Raw genomic sequence first — 21,867 nt, 5'->3', positions numbered from 1 at the left:
TAGATTGATGAACACTATAATTAATTATGTGAAAGAATGTAAAATAAAATGTGAATAAAAGTAATCATGCATGCACATAGTATACGTATTTTAATTTTATAAATTTGATTTCTACTTTCTCTATTTTTTCGTACAATTTTCACTCTTTTTATTTGATAGAAATTTAGATATAAATTCTATTGTAGGTTTATAAAATTATGCTTCTATAACAACATACTATTCTAGATATATAACAATCACTTCTCTATAACAGGTAAAATCTTAAAAAAATGGAACTGTTATAGAGAAAATTGACTCTATACAACATGGTTATAGACGGGGACAAAACCAAAAAAAAAAAAATTAGTGGGCCGAATCCCTGCCAACCCCTAATTTAGTCACGAGTTTCGCCCCTAATTCTAAATGACATTTTATATGTTTGATTAATAAAATATTATATCTATTTAAAAAATTCTTCTCTCTACAAAACAATATAAGAAAAAAAATAGAAGTCTATGCTTTTTTTCGATTTAATATTTTTCTAATCAAATCATCATTGTCGTTGATAGTTTTTTTTAATAATAATTATTACCTTAACATGCTTATTTTTACCAATCATTTGTCACATAATATAAAGACAACCCAATCAACGTGTCAAATTGATAGATTTTACTGGAAAATACTAATAATATTAATGATTGATTGGACTAAGATTTTAAATCGAAAAAATAAGATGACTTAAATTTTAAGCTTTTAAGTATAGAAGAAAATGACTTAATTATTAACTTTTAATCTCGAAAATGGCTTAATTATTAACTTTTTAATCTCAAATTAACAACATATTTTAACCTTTAATTTTAAGTTTTTACTTTTCAAAATATGTATTTCCAAGTATCAAACGTTAACGTTGTAGCACCCCAAACCCGACCCAGATGTTAAGGCCGGATCCGGCATGCCACATCAAAACGTTAAAAAATTCCATTCTAAGTCCGAAAATCGTACTTGATGTTCAAAAGATTAATTCATTAAGGGTTAAAGTGAATGGAAGCGTGCACGGTAGGAAACCGAAAAGAGGTGGTGAGTCCATCGGATCGCTAAATACCAAGCTCCTTCGGATCCAATCCTAGACATGCATACTACCACCGCCACACCTTAACGTCATGGATATTTCTAGGAAAACCGATTTGATTAAGTCATTTTAGGAAAAGTGATTAATTTTGGAAAATACTTTTATTGCGGAAGCTTTGCTTGTTGTCGTGTTATTTTGAAATCAATTGTTGTTTTGAAAACGCGCCTAAACCTATCCAATTTCAACAGTTAAAATAAGTATTACCTATCTTAGTAATACATATTAAAACCATCAAAATAATTAAGTGGCCTTATTACATTTAAAAGCCCAAAACTTCAAACGTAAATAAAAGGATGTCCAGTTCACCGAAGAAAATCAAACTTTCGAGCGGGTGGCCACTCTCAATTCCCTCACGACTCCAAGCCCACTATGGTTGGGGATTTCTGCGTGGATGAAAATAAAAGGGGTGAGTTTGGGGAAACTCAGTGTAAGGAAAACCCATTCAAAGCCCAAGTCAGCTCAAGCCTATTGGGCCTAAGCCCATTCAGTAACAGTGGTCTGGGCGAGCCCTTTTCAAATTACAATAAACCGGGCCTTAGCCCTTATTCAGATAACAAGATGGCCCATAGGCCCATTTCAAAATACATGCAACATCAAGTAAACATATGCAAGCCCATTTGGGAGACTACTCAACCCACCAACCACTACACTCCACCCGTACCACCATACACTCCATGTGGGGAATAGCTCAACCCACCCATTTAACACTCCACAGATGCATGCGACCTTTGCTCAGTTATCAATCAGAATTGAGGCAAAGCCTCCAAGACGTGGACAAGCCACTTTCAGTACTTCCTCGTCAATATCCCATCCCATGCACCAGATAATAAGAACATGGCATGCAGTAAATAACAACGATCAAACATGCATTTAGGTCAATTTAACCCTAGGGTATTTCGATAATTTATCTACTAGGGTAAAACTGTAAATTTTCCACTTTTAAAGGTATTTCAATAATTTATCTATTTTAGGGTTTTTCATGTATATTCCTACCTTTCACGTACTAACAGAATCACGTACCGAGGGTTCTTACCGAATTGGGCCCGTTAGCCCATCATTTCAATTTTGGCCCATTAAGCCCAAAAATATCGAGGGCACAGAAATCATGCACTTTGCAATCCAAACATTGCAGCTTACCAAAAACATTAATCGATTTACCTCACGAGCATTCGCACACTCGCAAATCTACAAAATACCGATTTTCGACATTTTGGCTTTTACCGATCTAGACTAAGAAAGAGGGTGTTAGTTACACACCTGTTTGCGACGATATGCTGACGAGATCCACACACGAACCGCCTACAATTGGATTACTAACACGTTAATCTAACTATTCAAATACAAACTACATATTAACCCCTTACAATATTCGGCCAACCACACCTACAGATCATTGTAAGCTTATAAGAAAACAATAAGCAACTCATTAACAAATTTTTGTCAATGTTTACCACATAATCATAATTTCACTGCAAGCTGTCTTCCTGAGCAACAGTCACTAAATCATTTATAAATAGAGCTAAAAAACTTCAAATCAAGTTCCGTTAATTTTCCTTGAAAATAAACTCATATATCTTCTATCCATAAAATTTTCAGAATTTTTGGTTTAGCCAATCAATACCAGATTTTTCTCAAAGTTTCCCATGTTTCACTGTTTGACTAATCTGACCACTCTTCATTACGAATCAAATTTCTCATTGTACAGAATTCAAAATATGTTCTTGTTTATTTCATTAGAAACTAGACTCAATAAGATTTAATTACATAATTTATTCAGCTTCTAATTCTTCTCCCACAATTTATGGTGATTTTCCAAAGTCACGTTACTGCTGCTGTTCCAAGCAGATTTATTACCAAATCACTCTTTCACACATACCTTGCATGCATGTTATTTGAACATGTATATCACCAATCAATCATCACATATCTATGATTTTACTTAAGTATAATCTCCATTTCATCATTTTAAAGCACAACATGTTAGCTGATTTTTCCCTTTAACATCTAAGGCACATGCATGCTCATTTGTTTGGCTCAACTTCACTTATCTTCCATTTTTCATCAAAAGAACATGAAACAACAACCATTTCCTTCATTTTAATTCATGACTAAATGCTCACAACACAACTAAAAATCAAAATATACTTCAACAGTTAAGGTAGAATCAAGAAGAACTCATGAACTTCAAAATAGAAGCAAGGTACCAAGAACTTACCTTCAATTTTCCTCCTCCTAATGACCAAATACTCAAGAGCTTTCTCCTCTCCTTTCTCTTCTCTAACTTTCAGCTATGATGAACAAAGATGGACAAAACTTTGTTCTTTTCTCCCCTTTTTCTTTTAATAAAACTTCATATTTCATCCATTTAATTCTTTAATACAAAAGACATGAAATTCTTATCATGAAATATTTACCTAACCCATTATCATGAAACATTTACCTAACCCATTATCATGAAACATTTACCTAACCTATTATCATGAAACATTTACCTAACCCATTATCATGAAACATTTACCTAACCTATTATCAAGGAACATTTACCTAACCTATTATCAATTTGTATCAATTTGTACCATAAATTATGGATATCAAGTGTACATTTTGTCTATAACAACATGATGGCTGGCCACTTCATGTAAAATGGGAGGTTTGTCATGCAAATCCTCCTATTTTGCACTCCTATTTATTTGGCCACTTCAATTTAGCCTATAGCATTTTCAAACATTTTCACATAGGTCCTATTTCATAATTTCACCCCCTTTTTCTTATGGAACAAAAATTAACTAAAATTGTCGGGTTCTATCTTAAGTTTGGGCTTTCTAGAGGCCCACTAACATAATTAAACCTATGCCAACATTCACAGAATTCCCGAAAATTGAGGCGTTACAAACGTTTTCTTTTGTTAATTCCATCAAACATATGATAAGAAGACATATACATCTTTGTATTTTTTAATCTAATTGAACAATTTTATATATTTATTGATTTACTTAAAATTAAATTGAACAAATTTATATATTTATTGATTTACTTAAATTTAGGACTAAACTAATAAATTTTATAAACATTAGAAAGTTAATTTTTTTATTATGCTAATAAAAAGACATATTAGACTTCAGTCATTGACTTAACGGTAGAGTAATATAAAATTCACCAAAAAAATTTAAAATTGTAATAATAGATAAAAGAAAATTTCATTAATTATCATTTAATTACTACTTAATTAATATTAAGTTAGACTTTTATTTATATTAAATTATACTCATTGTTTTAGAATAATTATCCTATAAACCAATTAAAAAATGAGATTTAATTGTATAAATAGCTTCCTAAGATATTGTTAATATTAAAAGTTAGAAGTATCTCAAAATAATAAAATATTAAATTAATAGTTATTCGATAAGAAAATATCAATTCATATTTTTTAAATAATTTCATTACAAGTTCGATGATATCTATTTTTTTTTACATAATGTTTAGAACTCTTTCTGTATTATGCTTATACCAATTGAGTTAAGACTCAATCAGTAAAATCAATAATATTAAAATATATATATATATAATCAATAATAAAATAATATAATATTGTGATATTTATTTACTACACTTTTATTTAGTTTATTCATAAATCTCTTCAAATTTTCCATTTAAAATTTATTCAAAAACTATTATCTAAAACCCTTCACCCGTTCGCTACTAATTTTTAAAATTTTCTATTTTTGTTTGAGTAATTATTTTTTTAAAAGTGTTATTCTTTTATTTTTCTTGTAGATTTTGAAAGTTAAATAAATGATTTTACTCAAAATCAATATATTACGATTATTAGATCATAATCTGTAAAATCATTCACTCGATCGTTATAAATTATAAGTTCGATCATATCTATTCTTTTTAACACAATAACTAAAATTACTCATAACTTCTCTCAATTTATAGATACTTTAGCACACTCAAACTCACGTCTTGCTATGTTGACAATAACAATCATGTCAAGAAATAAAACTCAACCGACATGTCACTTAACTCAATCTAAATGATATTTTCCAAACATTCAATTTTAATAAAATACATGAAAAAATTGTGCCACTTTCACAACAAACAAATGATTAACTAAAAAACACGTTTTGAAAGGTGAAAAAACTAAAATTATCAAATTATAACACGTTTTATAAAATTTGAAAAAAGAAAACAAAAGAGAAAATTAACTAATAAAATTATTTTTAAATAAAATGGAAATAGAAAAATATAAATATTTAGGGTAGTTTTAACAGTCCACGAGTGAATTAAAAGTATGATGAGTTTTACGTATATTTATGTATTTTTTATTTTTATTACATTCTTACAAGAGTTCTAATACACTTGTGAAATCATCAACGTACTTGAAGAATAATTTTTTAAAAATATTAATATAAAAATTATAATAAAATCACCAAGTCTATAAAAAAAACTTGAAAAAAATTAAATCCATGAGGGGACTCAACTCACGAGTCAAAACCAGTGGCCCAACCCAAAGAAATAAATTCCTTCATACAGCGAAGAAACCATTTTAAAGTGTAAAAACTCCCTTACGTTTAGCTTTGTTCATGTCAGGTGACTCTCCAATGGCTTCTCCATTAAGGTAAAAACCTTTTCCACATTCTCATGCATGTTATTTACATGCATCATTTGATGCACTAGGCTAATCTGAAAAGGTAAAGCTTTGAACCCTTCTTCTTCTTGCTTGCTTTTTTCTTCTTTTTCCTTTTTTTTTTTTTTTTTTTGCAAAATCTAGTGTATAGCTTAAGCAATGTTCTTTCTGGGTTTTGGATATGATACTGAGTATTGATCATGATAATGGGTTATCTTAGGTTTTTTTTTTTTTTTTATTCATGTTATTGTTGGTTCACATTTTAGTTTTTAGTTTCGTTTGACAAATGAATTGAACTATTTTGATTTAAAGTGTTTGTGATTCTATATGATTCGGCTTGGGTTTTGATTTCATTGCTTAGAAACAATCTGTTCCAGAGAGGTTTTCTAGGGTTTTCTAGGCCTAATTTTTCATTTTTTTCGATATATTTGTAACTGCTTAATTTAAACCAAGATTATACTCTTCTGAAAAATTAAGGGTATGGAAGTTTCTTTCTTCCTTTTTTCTTGTCTAGGACTGAATTTTTCCCTAACATAAGAACGATTAAACCTTTGTTACTCGGAGTCATGAGTGTCAGCTATGGTTATGAACTTATGGTCAGATTTCTCCGAGTTTCTTTATGTTTTTGGAGGATCTTGGAGGCTGTATCTCTATATCTATGTGTCAGATACGGATACTTAAAGAAAAATGAAGATTCGGAGCAACATAGACTGAAACAACTTGATGAACCTATGATGAACCTAGTGAATTTGCGCATCTGTTTTGACCCCGAAATGTCAAAATCCTGGCTTTTTCGGTTCATCAGGTAGATGCTAGTTGATGCATTCGGAGTGATTCCGTAAGGCATATGATAAAGCTTTGGATTCATTAAAGAGTTAACCAAACATCACCTAGTACTACCCTTTCGAAACACAGTTATCAGTAATGAACCCAATGATGCTTAATGATGTGGTAGATTTCATTTATTGGATAAAATCTCGAATTTACAGAAAAGGTTTTGCTTAGAAGAGTATCTTTTATTTCCAAAAACAATTGTTATGACAAATAAAAAAGATTCGCAGTCACAAAAACCAATCCGGAACAGAATATTTGAGGTAAAAGAACTGACGTTACGGATCATGATCGTAACGTAATTGCTTGTCTTCATTGCAAAATTGACTGCTTATTTGTCTTCTGGCAGGTCTAAAAATGAAAATGGTGAAAACAATGAGCACACAAGTCCCCAGCAACTAGTTCTTGATGTAGCTCCTCTCAATTGTGTGCCATATGTTGGCCCGACAAATCCAGATGATAAGTCTGTCTCACCTGAAGAGAATACTGATGACACAGAAACAATCGGTCCTGCTATGATATTTCTGCCTTCCGAAACAACCAGTGAGGATTTGGATAGTATCGTGGCTTGTACCAAACATGGAGTTGCTTTGACTGGGGCTGCAGCAACTGGAACAATGGGACCGATCATAGGGTTAGTGGACATCGGTGTATTAGAGGATTCGTACTATTTTCGTGTCTCCCTTCCTGGAGTATCACCGGATAAAAGTAAGTTTTTCTAGGCTAATCGCCCTACTCGTGATCTAAAAAAAAAAACCTTACCACTCTTGGTTAAGAGAGGAAAGGATAGTGGCAAATGGTTCATGTGATGCATATAAATCACTGGTTCGCTGTGGATATGTACGATTTTGCCCCAAGTTTTGCATGTATTCAGATTTCGGAGGGTCCTTGGAGGATCACATCTCAATACTCATGTTAATATGCATGAGATTCAGGTGTTAAGACACCTGTACTTTTAAGAAAAATAGAGTTGGAACAACATAAGGTTAAAGTGTATGTCTGATCCTGGTAAAAGTATCATGGAGGCCCCTATAATGAGAGTAAGATTGCATTTTGCCCCCTCAAGAAATGGGCAAATTAGTCTATGTATATTAGTTCAAAGAGTATATTGGTTCTTTTTGTTAAAATTTTCTTCCATTTGTACTGTTAAAAACTTGTGTGGCTGATGGAATAACCAAATAGTAATACGTGACATGCCACGTGTACATCATGCTGACATACATGGATTGTTTTTAATAATAGACATGGATGACAATTTTAACGAAAGCACCAATTTGTTTTTTGATTTAACATAAATGGGCTAATTTGCCCATTTTTTGAGTGAGGGGGCAAATTGCAATCCGATGCCTAGTATAGGAGCCTCCATGATACTTTTACTGTCTAATCCCTTGAAATAAAATGTTTTGATAATTGATTTGCACTGCAGTTTTTCACCCAATGCCATTAAACCTCTATTACAAGCCTTAGGGGTTGAGTTAATGATTTTACCGCAAATGATAACCGTGTTAGTTGATTTTACGAGTGCAGAAGACTTCAGCTGTGACATCGAGTCTGATGGAAAAGTGCTAATCAAAGGGCTAACAACAACCGGTGAGAAACTAGTAGTCAAGAACTCTCAAGTCTTTCACATGCTAACACAAAATCTATGCCCATCTGGACACTTCACTGTTTCATTCAAGCTACCGGGTCCTGTCGATCCCGAAAAAGTTACTAGCTGTTTAGCTAATGGATTGCTTGAAGCCGTTGTGAAGAAAAGGTAACTGAGGAGGCTCAAAGAGCAATGGTTATGGCTTTTTCCTCCCCCTGCATTGGACTTAGTACTATGCATATGCTTTAAGCATGAGTTTAGAAAAGGTGAATATCCAACTTGATATTTAATGAATCTGCTACTTTTCGAATCAAAGAAATAGATTTGTCTTATTTTTGAAAATCAAATAGTTGGTATTATATTTTTTTTTGGTGAAATATAAAACAAAAAATTACATAAACTTATTCATAAACAGAATGCCTCTAGTACTGTCTCCTTGTAGAGCTTCTTTAATTGCCTCTAGAAATTCTTCGAACATATGCAAATAGTCGTCATCATCTGGTCGAGCTATTTTAGTTATCGCATCCACTGCCTTATTAAAATCTCTAGAGACTACTTCTTTTCATTTGATAAAATCTAGTGAATTCGTCTAACTAGAGTAGAATTTGATCTTTCAATTTTATTGTCTTCAATAATTTTTACAACCTCAAAATTATTTTTTTGAATGACGAACCCATCATAATCTTGTTTCTTAATCAATTAAACCAACCAAAATGTCTCAAAATTCCTCAAGGAAAACAGGACACTTCCCGAAGAACCAATTGAAAAATCCATTGAATGAGCCAGTTGAATATTCTCACTTTAAATTTTCAGAATCAAACTTACACTCAAGAATCCAATCTTTTTCTTTTTTTATCGGTCTTCTAAATACATAAATTATACATAAGGTCACTAAATTATTAAAGAATTTATTTTTGGTTACTTAATTTAAAAGTTACAAAATAATTATTAAATTATACGAAAATTTTTATGTTAAATTCAACTAGTGAGCTCTAAGTAACACTTGTTACGGTTGATCAGTGCGTATCAGCAAGTAAAAAATATATACTTTAGATTTAAATTAATTTGACAATCAATGTCAAAGATCAAAAATAAAAATTATTTGAATTTTAGTTTGTAGATTCATGACATTTAAAATTATTTCATAAAAAATTAAATTATAAAAGTAAAGGGAAAGAGACTTGATTAACATAAATGGTGCAAATATATAAGGCTATATAATTGTAATTTAAACAATACAATGACTTAAATGAAATTTTTAAATAGTTTAATGATTATTTTATAATTTTTAAAGTTAAATAATCAAATTGTAAGTTTATAAATAATTTAATGATCTTAATGTAGTTTACCCTTTGTTTCGTCTTCACTGATGATGATAGCATTAAAAACCGACAGAGGCAACACAAACCAAAAAATTGCCATACACAAGTCAAAGTTTCGCAATACAAAATTAAAAAATTTCCTAAAAATTTATTCTACTATCAAAAACTGAGACCTCATTTTGTACCAAAAATACAATTTTCAATCCTCTAATGCCAAAAAAAAAAAGAGAAAAGGAAATGAAAGAAATAAATTGAAAAATTCAATGAAAAATGGAAAGCTTTCTTTCTTAAAATGTCCATTTGCTTCTTCTTTTGCCTCTCCTTACGATCTCCATCACTGAAGAAGAAGATGAAGGAACCCTAATTTCTCTAATCCATTTCATTGCTTCATTTCCCCTTAATCCCAATCCAACAGAAACCCCAACACAACAGACCCCAAAAACCCAAGCTTTAAACCCCCTTCTCCACTCCTTAATCAATGCAAACACAAAAAAGATTAACCCTAAGATCCCAAAAAGCATATCACTACTTATCTCTTTCCCAAACAACAAGCAAAGAATACAAGACCCTAAAATTACTAAGAACCCTAAAATTTTCTTCCCGTTTCTTCTTCGCATTGTTGGCTTTTTCCATCCTTTAAATCTTACTCCATTGAAACCGTTCAAAAACCCAAGCCCTTCTTCATCTGCAGCAACTAAATTTTGAACGATCAGATCCAACGGTTGAGGTAAGATCCTGAGATTCGAAGCCAAAATTGACAGCAACTCGAGTGCAAGCTTTGTCGATCTGTCAGACCCCTTTCTTCTTTTGCTTCTTCTTGCGCAAATAATTGGTTTTTGGATCTGGGTTTTGGGTGAAAGCAAAGGAGAAACGGTGAAAATGGGAGATTTCCATGAACAATTAAAAGCTTGAAGAGAAATGGTGGATTCGAGAAATGGGTTTAAGAAACTATTGGTTGTGTAGTGAAGGATTTGGGATTTGAATTGAATGCTCTTCTCCATTGTTATTGAAAATGGATTGGTGAAAAAAAAACTGAAATTTTGAAAAAGAAATGGAACTTATGCCATTATTCTTTTATATTGAATTTCGATTTTTTTTTCTTTTTGAAATGAAAGGAGGAACAATTTTTGGCGGATGAGCGATTGAGCTCCATCGTGAATTTTTTTCTCCTATTTTTCAAATTTTTGTGGCTTATTGAAGCCCCATTATTTGTCTGATAATTCAAAATCAACCCCAGCCCAGCCCAGTTCGATAGGTTGGATTAAATTGGGCAGATGACCAATGTTTCTTTAAATTAGACCGATGATGGAATCAATTAGGTAATTAGTTTGATATTTTAATCAAACAATTTCTTAAAATTTAAAAAATTTGAAATAATAATTAAACAATTTGTTTCAATTGATTTTTATTTAGTTTAATCGATTCATATTAGTTCTCGAGTTAATTACAAAGTCCTTCCTTAGATTAATACCCCAATCTATTCTCGGTTTAGTGCAATTCAGACAACATTGCAAATCACAAATCAGACCAAGAAAACAAACGTTAATTGGACAACTCCAAAAATGTGTGAAGAGGACTAGCTCCAAATCAAGTCGAGGCTTTCTGAATCAGATTAGGGAACGAATTAGTCAGGCCACCAATTTGTCAATCCTATAAATTCAATGGATCCATCCAATTCGATTAAATAAATCATTAAAATTTCATAAAATAAAAAAAATATTAACAATTCAATTCAACCTATTTTTTATCTGATCCAACTAATTTATATCAGTTCCTAAATAAACCGGTTCAAAACCCTCTTTAAACTAATACCTTAACTGATTTTAAATCCAACTAGTTTTATCTATCAAATTAGTCTTGATGAAATAACTTTGGTTGAAATTGTAATCAATAATTCTCACCATATCTTGATTAGATGGATCACAAGATCTTTAACTATTTATGGGTTATATTCATTGAAAGATAGAATTAAGATTACGGAATAATCTTAATAAAAATTTCCAACATGAGGATGGAGTATTGGAAGAAATTTTAAAATAGAAAATTTTTATTTAAATCTTTTAAAATTTTTAAAATTTTAAATTAGTACAGATAAATTTATATTTTACCCTTTAAAAATGATAAAATATAATTTAATTTTTTAAAATTATAAAATATACTATTAAAATAATAAAATTATATTTTTACTATCGTAAAATTATAATTTAATTTTCAGCATTCTAAAAAAATTCTTACTTCAACATGAAAAGTATGCAAATTGTTGATATTAGGCTTTTACCCTAGCAAAGGTATTTAAATGGGAATTATCTCATGTGTCATCAAATACAGTACAAGCTTATGCGAAAAATCGTTGAAAACAAACAGCTTGCAGTCAATCGGAGAATTTAACCAATTTTGGAGGACATTCACATTTTGAAGGACTTCGATGCAGTGATCAGCAACAAGTGATGAGGCATTAGATTGGATGGTTAGAAAAGCAAAAAGTAATTTCAACAAAATCTTCGGGATGAGTTGGGTCGGGTTAATGTAAAATTTTAAACATTTTTTTAAGTTTGATTTGAAAGTATGGCTTAAAATTTTATTCTGGTCTGGCTCAAATTAAAAATGTTAAACTTGAGCTCGACTCAATCCGTCCGTATTAAAAAAAATTATTATTTTTATATAAAAACAAATTTTAAAATATATAATACATCAAATACATTACAAACATTAAAAATATAAGTCATCTCTGGCGATGAATCAATAATTCTAAGTGCTATTCTTCTGTATTCTTGATAAACCTGCGTTTATATATAGATGTAGGAGAATCTATTTGGGAAGTAAGAAGCCCCTTTGACATCTCTTCATCTGCAAAGAATTATCGGTGTGAAAACACAGAAATAAATTATTGATCTTTGAATAGGAAAAAGAGTGGATCTGCAGGATCCCAAATGAATTGGCTTATTCGAAAAAAGCCTTGTTCTTTGGAAGATCTATCTCGTGCCTAGTACTGTATGGTTCTACTCTACAAAAATGCCGAATCATTCTCTTGAAGCTCATCCTTTTCATCATAAATGATCCGTTTGCCCCGAAATGACCGGGCCTAATAGGAAAATCCCAATTCGTTTGGCCTTTCAATACAATCAAATAGAAAGCCTCAAGGGCGCCATATCCTAGGAGCCCAAACTATGTGATTGAATAAATCCTCTTCTACTTGTTGCAGGTCGAGTACTCCTTCTTATTCTTCTTCTTCAAACTCCAATTCGTATTTTTCATAAAGATTTCTCTGATCGACGATAGAACATCCCAATAAATTGAAAATAAATTAAAAAATATTTATACTTAAATAACATTAAAATAGTTGTAATTTAGCAAGTAAATACCTCTAAAATAATAACAAAATTAACAATAAAACAAGAGTTACACAATATCCAAACAATAACAACAAAATAGTAACAATATAATAACGAAATGGCAGCAAAACAACAATGAAAAAAAAGTTTAGACTGATTCAAACTTGGGCCAAAAAATCTTACCTGAAGCCCAACCCATTTAGAAAATAAATATTTTTTTTGTTCAAACTCGTTTTTAAATTTATTTTTTTCCCAAACTCTCTTCGACCCGTAATTAGGTTTAAGAATGATATATATAATGACTAATTTAAGGTTGTTGTAATTACACCATTGACAAATGTAGGGGAAAAAAAGACACATCATATTTGTAGCACCCCAAACCCGGCCCAGAAGTTATGGTCGGATCCGGCATGCCACATCAAAAACGTAAAAAAAATTGCCACATCGAAGCATTCAAAACATTTCCGATCCAGAAAGAAAACTTACTGAGTGTTTTAAAAGATGATTTCATTATAGGTTAAAGTGAATGGAAGCTGTGCACCAGGTAGGAAACCGGAAAAGAGGTGGTGTGTAACGCCCCTTACCCGAGACCATTGCCGAAGTCGAGCATAAGGCACTACTAAACTTATTTGAGCACTTAACCAAATTTAGATAATTTATATAATACTTTTCAGACAAGCTGTCCAACTGTGTCATAGTTGCTAAATAATTCATATCTCGAGTTATAAAACTCGAAATCCAAATCTGTAAATTTTCTCTGAATTTATACTCATATATCTACTTACCAATTTTTTTCTAGAATTTTTGGTCAAGCCAATTAGTACAGTTTATTATTTAAAATCTCCCCTGTTTTAGGGTTTGACTACTCTGACCTTTGTGTATTACGAATCAGATATCTCTCTGTACAGAGCTTCAATGACTATGCCGTTTCTCTCTAATAAAACTAGACTCAATAAGGAATCTGTACATATAAAGTATGACTTCTAATTATCTTTGTAAAATTTATGGTGAATTTCCAAAGTCAGAACAGGGGATCCAGAAATCGCTCTGGCCCTGTTTCACAAAAATTTAAACATCTCATAAAATATAGCTCATATACCTGTTTTGCTTCTTCCATATGAAAATAGACTCATCAAGATTCGATTCCATAATTTATTCATTATTTAATTCCATTTCTACTATTTTTAGTGATTTTTCAAAGTCAAACTACTGCTACTTACGAAAACTGTTTTAGTACAAATATTGTTAACTAGTTTATAACATCTTTACTTCAATTCATTCAAACTCTATACATGCCATATAAATCTTTAAACATAAAACAAAAACTACCGAATTGATCTGAATAGTGTGCCCTGTTGTGTTGATCCGATCTACCCACTTCACTTCAAGTCAATCTACATAAAATATTAAACACACACAAGTAAGCTTATTGAAGCTTAGTAAGCTCATAGGCATATAAACACAAATCATATCAAATATCGTACACAATCATATATCTATTAGTTTAACTATTTCATCCTCCAAATCACAATTTCATTAATAACTCATTGGAATAATTTCCATATGGCAACTCACAATTTAACTCCCTTAGGCCCATTTCTCATTTACTTCATTGTCAAATTAGGGAACAATAAGGGAATTGAGTGCTTCATTATCACATTGCCATAGTAAACCATGGACTTTCACATTGATCGCATCACACACGAAACCATAGCCTTGCCATGGTCTTACAGTTCACATATCATACCGAAGCCATATCCCAGACATGGTCTTATACGGAATCACATTATCACATTATACCGATGCCATAGCCCAGTTATGGTCTTATACGGAGTCACATTATCACATTGCACCGATGCCATAGCTCAGCTATGGTCTTAAACGGGCACACTTGTCACATATGTTTCGTCAACTCATCAGGGTCACAGAATAGAAGCACTCAAATCCATTGTTCCTACTAATTTGTACTTTTAGTTACACATTATTCATTAGTTAATGCAAATTGATAGTATTCATCAACAATAAAATACTTTAACAATCATAATATTTTCATATGAAAACATTGAACTTTCCCATATGAACTTACCTGGACTAATTTGCAAAAGTCGTAGAAATTCAGGGACTATTCTTGAATTTTCTCCTTTCCACGATTCAGTTTGTTTTCTTGATCTATAATTATAAAATCATTCCTTCATTAGCATCCATTTCAATTCTATTTCACTTCACAATTTATGCTGTTCAAATTTCGAAATTGCACTTTTACCCCAAAATTTACAATTTTCACAATTTAGTCCCTTCTCAATTCACCCATCAATTGAACTAATTTTTCTCAATTAACACTTTATTTTATCATTATAAACTATTTCAAAACCTTTTATATTCTTAATTTCAACAGAAACCTTCAATTCACAACTTTTTCACAATTAGGTCCTAAATATCATTTCCTATCAAAATCACTTAATAAAACCACCTTAATATAAAATTAGAACTTAAATTTCATAATAATTCATCATAAAATTCCCTTATCCATCCAGGGTAACTTCCAATTTCACCCATAAAATCAAAAACTAATGAATTCTACAAGTGGACCTAATTGTAAAAGTCATAAAAACATAAAATTATCAAGAAAAGTAAGAATTAAACTCACATGATGTAAAATATGAAAACCAGCTTTCTCCAGACCTTCTATGGCGTTTTAGCTGAGAAAATATGAAGAAATGTCTAGATTTTTCAATTACATCATTATTTAACTATTAACTTTTATGCTATTTCCAATTTTGCCCTTGTTCACATTGTTTTCTTGCTTATTTCGTACCCAAACCGTCCAGCCATTAACCTTTGGGTCTAATTGCTCTTTAAATCCATCTTTTAAATACTTAAGCTATTTACTCACAATTTAACAAATTTTGTGCTATTTTCAATTTAGTCCTTTTAATTAATTAGCCATCCAAACGTTAAAATTTTCTAACTAAACTTTAATACTAACTCAATGACACTCCATAAATATTTATAAAAATATTTATAGCTCGATTTTCAACTTTGAGGTCTCGATACCTCATTTTTGACCCGCTTGACCTAATAAATTCTTTTAATTCACTAATTTCACCATTTCACAAATTCTTCTAAATTCTTACTTGACTCATAAATATTAAATTACTATCTTGTTCAATCTTATTTTTCGAATTTAGTGATCTCAAATCACCATTTCGACACCATTGAAAATTAGGTAGTTACATGGTGAGTCCATCGAATCGCTAAGTACCAAGCTCCTTTCGGATCCAATCCTGACACGCATATCGCCATTGCCACACCTTAACGTCATGGATATTTCTAGAAACCAATTTGATTAAGTCATTTTTAGGAAAAGTGATTAATTTTGGAAAATACTTTCATTCGGAAGCTTTGCTTGTTGTCGTGTTATTTTGAAATCAATGTTGTTTTTGAAAATGCGCCTAAAGCTATCCAATTTCAACAGTTAAAATAAGTATTACCTATCTTAGTAATACATATTAAAACCATCAAAATAAATAAGCGGCCTTATTACATTTAAAAGCCCAAAACCTCAAACGTAATTAAAAGGATGTCCAGTTCACGAAGAAAATCAAACTTTCGAGCGGGTTGCCACTCCAATTCCCTCACGACTCCAAGCCCACTATGGTTGGGGATTACTGCGTGGATGAAAATAAAAGGGTGAGTTTGGGAAACTCGGTGTATAAATTAACCCAACCATAGCCTATATCGACTTAAACCACGAAATAGAATAAGTTGGCCTTAGCCTGAGCAATTCAAAATAAAGCCCATAGGCCCATAGCGTAACGCAGATATTACATGTTTATGCGAAACCCAACCATATCCAACCGTATACACCCCGTACCAACCTTACAGTGTGGGGAGACAACTCGACCCACCCAACCGCTACACACCACGAATTTGCAGCATGGTCGCAGAATGAATAATGTGACAGAGTCACTAGATACTGATAATCGTGGCGAGCCACCGTATCAGATATATGTGGCGAGCCACCGGATCGAATATTTGTGGCGAGCCACCAGATCGATATTTGTGGCATAGCCACCGAACGCTTCCTCCATAATACAACCCATGTCCCCATGCAACAGATATATAATCATGGCATACATCATACGTAATCGATCGTCATGCTTTTCGGTCAAAATTAACCCTAGGGGTATAATGGTAATTTTGCACCTAGGGGTATAATGATAATTTTCCATACATAGGGTATTATAGTAATTTAGCTACTTTTAGGGTTTTCATGCATATCCTAACTATTTACGTACTATCGAACACTTATCACAAGATACTTATCGAATTGGGCCGTTGGCCCATGAACCCGATCTTTGGCCCATTAAGCCCAAATTATCAAAATGTACGAAATCGCGCATCTGCAATTTATTACTTTAGATTACCAAATATACAAACCCAACTATCTTACGAGCATTCGACACTCGCAAATTCCCAAAATACCGACTTTTCGACATTTCACTTTTCGGCTTTTGCCAATCTAGTCTATGAGAGGTGTCGATTACATTGCTTTTGCGACGATATCTTGACGAGATCCACACACGAACCGCCTACAATTGGATTACTAACACGTTAATCTAACTATTCAAATACAAACTACGATTAACCCCTTACAATATTCGCCAACCACACCTACAGATCATAGTAAGCTTATAAGAAATCAATAAGCAACTCATTAACAAATTTTTGTCAATGTTTACCACATAATCATAATTTCACTGCAAGCTGTCTTCCTGAGCAACAGTCACTAAATTATTTATAACTGGAGCTACGAAACTCCAAATCAAGTGCCGTTAATTTTCTCTGAAAATAGACTCATATATCTTTTATCCATAAAATTTTCAGAATTTTTGGTATGGCCAATCAATACCAGATTTTTCTTAAAGTTTCCCATGTTTCACTGTTTGACTAATCTGACCACTCTTCATTACGAATCAAATTTCTCATTGTACAGAATTCAAAATATGTTCTTGTTTATTTCATTAGAAACTAGACTCAATAAGCTTTAATTACATAATTTATTCAGCTTCTAATTCTTCTCCCACAATTTATGGTGATTTTCCAAAGTCACGTTACTGCTGCTGTCCCAAGCAGATTTATTACCAAATCACTCTTTCACACATACCTTGCATGCATGTTATTTAAACATGTATATCACCAATCAATCATCACATATCTATGATTTTACTTAAGTATAATCTCCATTTCATCATTTTAAAGTACAACATGTTAGCTGATTTTTCCCTTTAACATCTAAGGCACATGCATGCTCATTTGTTTGGCTCAACTTCACCTATCTTCCATTTTTCATCAAAAGAACATGAAACAACAACCATTTCCTTCATTTTAATTCATGACTAAATGCTCACAACACAACTAAAAATCAAAATATACTTCAAGAGTTAAGGTAGAATCAAGAAGAACTCATGAACCTCAAAATAGAAGCAAGGTACCAAGAACTTACCTTCAATTTTCCTCCTCCTAATGACCGAATACTCAAGAGCTTTCTCCTCTCCTTTTTTTTCTCTAACTTTCAGCTATGATGAACAAAGATGGACAAAACTTTGTTCCTTTCACCCCTTTTTCTTTTAATAAAACTTCATATTTCATCCATTTAATTCTTTAATACAAAAGACATGAAATTCTTATCATGAAACATTTACCTAACCCATTATCATGAAACATTTACCTAACCCATTATCATGGAACATTTACCTAACCTATTATCATGGAACATTTACCTAACATATTATCAATTTGTATCAATTTGTACCATAAATTATGGATATCAAATGTACATTTTGTCTACAACACCATGATGGCTGGCCACTTCATGTAAAATGGGAGGTTTGTCATGCAAATCCTCCTATTTTGCACTCCTATTTATTTGGCCACTTCAATTTAGCCTATAGCATTTTCAAACATTTTCACATAGGTCCTATTTCATAATTTTCACCCCTTTTTCTTATGGAACAAAATTAACTAAAATTGCGGGTTCTATCTTAGCTTGGGCTTTCTAGAGGCCCACTAACATAATTAAACCTATGCCAACATTCGCAGGATTCCCGAAAATTAGGGCGTTACAATATTATCCAAATTAAAATTTTAACAATAAAATTGTTTTATTTATTTAAATAAATATTAATATACATGTTGGTATAAAAATAAATTTAAATATTTTTATTATTTTATTATTCTTTAAATAGTCATATGGGATAATTTGAGTCTATTCGACACTTATCGAAATGGATTTAAGTACGAGATTTCAAAATTTGAAAATTTTAAGATAATGAGTTGAGCATATCTATGTATGACCAAAACAAATATAGAAAATTATAACATGGAAAATAATATAACTTAGATACCTATATAAGAATGTTTCAAAACTTATTTTATGTACAATTATAAATATTAATGTTGCATTTGTTTTATTGAAAGCAACTTTCAGAAAATGATTTCTGAAAAATTGATTGATTTTCTAAAAAAAGTTAATATTTTATTGTGTTTGAACATTTCTGCGTAAAATATTTTTCGTTGTTTGATAAATTTTCACGAGAGTTTTTCTTAATAAACAAATGCAACATAAATATATTTGTTACAAATTATTATTGTAACATTTCTTTTAGATCATCAAAATTATTTTTAATAATAAAATGCTTTATAATAATTAATATCGTATATAAACTTAATAATAAACAATGCCTAATTAAAATTTAATTTAAATTATATATTACATATACGAGAGTGAATAGTGACATATTAGAGCTAGAAGGGATAAATGAAGTTAAACATGACCTAAACAAATACTAATATTTATATAATTAAAATTCATATTTTATATTATAAATATTTATTATTAAATATTTATAATTTTAATGTATATTTATTTTGAAAAAATAATATTATTAAATAATTTATTTTATTAATAATTATTTTATTAATAAATATAAAAAGTAAATATGTATTTAAATATTATTTAATATTATAATATTTAGTATTAATAATTTAAAATTAAAATTAAAATTTATTATTAATATAATTGTATCAGGCTTGATTCAATTTTATTTTATATAAAATAAAAATATTATATTCTAGAAATTTACTTACTTTTTTTAAAATGATAAGTTAATTTATAAAAAAAATAGCTTATTTTTATTGACTTATAAACCATTTTCCATTAACCAAATATTTTCCATTAAACAAACGAAGAAAATGTAGAAAACATTTTATTTTACATAAAACAAATGCCCAAGATGTAGATGAAAATTTTATGTAAAAATTATATTTTTAAAATTTTATATAAAAATCAAGTGAAGCATTAATTGAAATGGTACTATGATAATCTTAGGTGTCATAATGTCTTCATTTCAAGTAAAAATGTCTATAAGATAGATCAGATTGAGACTCAATTTGTTCACAAAGTTTTAAGTCTCGATTAGAGCTGACTTGCCTAAAAACTTCAAATTATTATTTAAAAAATAATAAAATATATTTTATATTAAAAAAAATTTATAAAACATTTTTATATAAACTTAGGTTGACGATGAGCAAAATCTTCTTATTCAAACTTAATCCAAATTAGATGAATTGAACTAATTCAACCATGAATAATTCTAATGTTCAAAATTCATCATGATGCATGAACCTTTAAGTCAACTTAATCAAGTTAACTGAGTTTTATCTCGATTGGTGTGGGTGTTGTTGTCAAATGCAGGAGGATGTATGTTTAAGTGTGCTGAAGCACATTATCCTTCTATTTATGAGTTGAGAGGGACTATGGGTAATTCTAGACATTATGTAAAAAAAAAAAATATGATCGAAACTTATAATGAAATTGTTGAACAAATAATTTATCTAAAACACGATTATAATGCAACAAAATGTAATTACACACGAGCACTCAAATTAATGGGTTTATATATATAAAGGGTTGCTATAAGCCAATATTTAAAGGGTTGAAGTTTGGTTAAATTTTGCAATTAATATTTGTATTTTATGAAAATTGTGAAATAAATTTTTATATTTTAATTTGATTAATTTTAGTTTTTGTATTTTTGGATTTTAATTTTAATTTTGACCTAAATAGTAGTAGTTAATTTCATTTGGTTAAATTTAATTATTAGTTCTGTACAATGCATGCAGTTGTATATTTAGTCCACATTAATTTGATCATTTTAAGCCCATTTACTTTTCTAATTTTAAAATTTTAGTTTCGACATAACATAACATTCATTAATTCATTAATTGGATATTTAGTTAGTAATATGCGGAAATAATAAGTTTACATGACATTATACATATAATAATATATTTATCACATAATATTTTAGAAATAGCACAACTTATTGAATTTAACAATTATCGTTTGGTAATGTCTAGAATTTTAAATTTTGAAAAGTAAATAAACTAAAATGACCAAAGTAAAATACAATAATTAATTTCATAAATTTTATAAAGAATAGGGTCTAATAACGTAATTTAACCTTAAATTTCAACTTTTTTTTAATCAATTATCGACCATTTTAACCGATTCGCTACACTCATTTCAATTTATAAGGATGAACTGTCGTATCAACTTTTTTAGTTCTGCCTATTTAACCAACCGATCAAATCTAATTTTTTATAGGTTAATATGCCAAAAAGGGTAAATATATTTTGGTAACTGAACTTGGCTTCAAAGTTCAATTTGATACTTAAGATTTCTTTTCATTAGATATCTAAACTTGGCCTCAAGGTTCAATTTGGTATTTAACTTAAACTTGGCTTTTTATTTAAATTTACCTGAACTTGGCTTCATATTAAGTTCAGGTGCCAATTTGAACTAAGAAGCCAAGTTCACATGCTTAATTGGACCAAAATAAACTTTAGGTACCAAATTAAATATTGAAGCCAAATTCAAATACTTAATTGGACAAAAGAAAAATCTTAGATACCATTTTGAACCTTAAAACTAAATTCAGACACCAAAATATATATTTACTCAAAAAGACTATTAAATTAGTGTGATTTGTTTA

General features: G+C 30.3%; 2 protein-coding genes and 1 long non-coding RNA gene across 3 annotated transcripts in view; 1 reads left to right on the top strand and 2 right to left on the bottom strand.

Moving 5' to 3' along the window:
- Positions 1-5,638: 5,638 nt before the first annotated feature.
- Positions 5,639-8,557, top strand: LOC108472798 (alpha-crystallin domain-containing protein 22.3-like). Its single transcript, XM_017774355.2, has 3 exons — positions 5,639-5,729; positions 6,919-7,277; positions 8,097-8,557. The coding sequence occupies exons 1-3, from the start codon at positions 5,695-5,697 to the stop codon at positions 8,327-8,329; spliced, it is 627 nt and encodes a 208-aa protein (XP_017629844.1). The 5' UTR covers positions 5,639-5,694; the 3' UTR covers positions 8,330-8,557.
- Positions 8,558-9,553: 996 nt separating this feature from the next.
- On the bottom strand, positions 9,554-10,686 carry LOC108472776 (uncharacterized). The gene has a single exon (XM_017774331.2). The coding sequence runs from the start codon at positions 10,478-10,480 to the stop codon at positions 9,767-9,769; it is 714 nt and encodes a 237-aa protein (XP_017629820.1). The 5' UTR covers positions 10,481-10,686; the 3' UTR covers positions 9,554-9,766.
- Positions 10,687-14,183: 3,497 nt separating this feature from the next.
- LOC128284135 (uncharacterized) overlaps positions 14,184-21,867 on the bottom strand; it is a 46,269-nt gene continuing 38,585 nt past the window's right edge. The window contains exons 2-3 of the long non-coding RNA XR_008274463.1: positions 14,898-14,980; positions 14,184-14,205 (exon numbers count right to left, since the gene is read on the bottom strand). This is a non-coding gene — a long non-coding RNA (uncharacterized LOC128284135). The remainder of the gene's footprint in view (positions 14,206-14,897; positions 14,981-21,867) is intronic.

The sequence above is a fragment of the Gossypium arboreum genome, chromosome 11 (assembly GCF_025698485.1).
Source record: "Gossypium arboreum isolate Shixiya-1 chromosome 11, ASM2569848v2, whole genome shotgun sequence".
Classification (NCBI taxonomy): Eukaryota; Viridiplantae; Streptophyta; class Magnoliopsida; order Malvales; family Malvaceae; genus Gossypium; species Gossypium arboreum.
Note: the sequence above shows the minus strand (reverse complement) of the source record. Positions and strands in the feature narration are given on the sequence as shown.

Coding starts and splice junctions, on each gene's coding strand:
- LOC108472776 (XM_017774331.2), bottom strand. CDS start 10,480: ATGGAGAAGAGCATTCAATTCAAATCCCAAATCCTTCACTACACAACC.
- LOC108472798 (XM_017774355.2), top strand. CDS start 5,695: ATGTCAGGTGACTCTCCAATGGCTTCTCCATTAAG. Junction 5,730..6,918: donor CCAATGGCTTCTCCATTAAG/GTAAAAACCTTT, acceptor GTCTTCTGGCAG/GTCTAAAAATGAAAATGGTG. Junction 7,278..8,096: donor TGGAGTATCACCGGATAAAA/GTAAGTTTTTCT, acceptor TTACGAGTGCAG/AAGACTTCAGCTGTGACATC.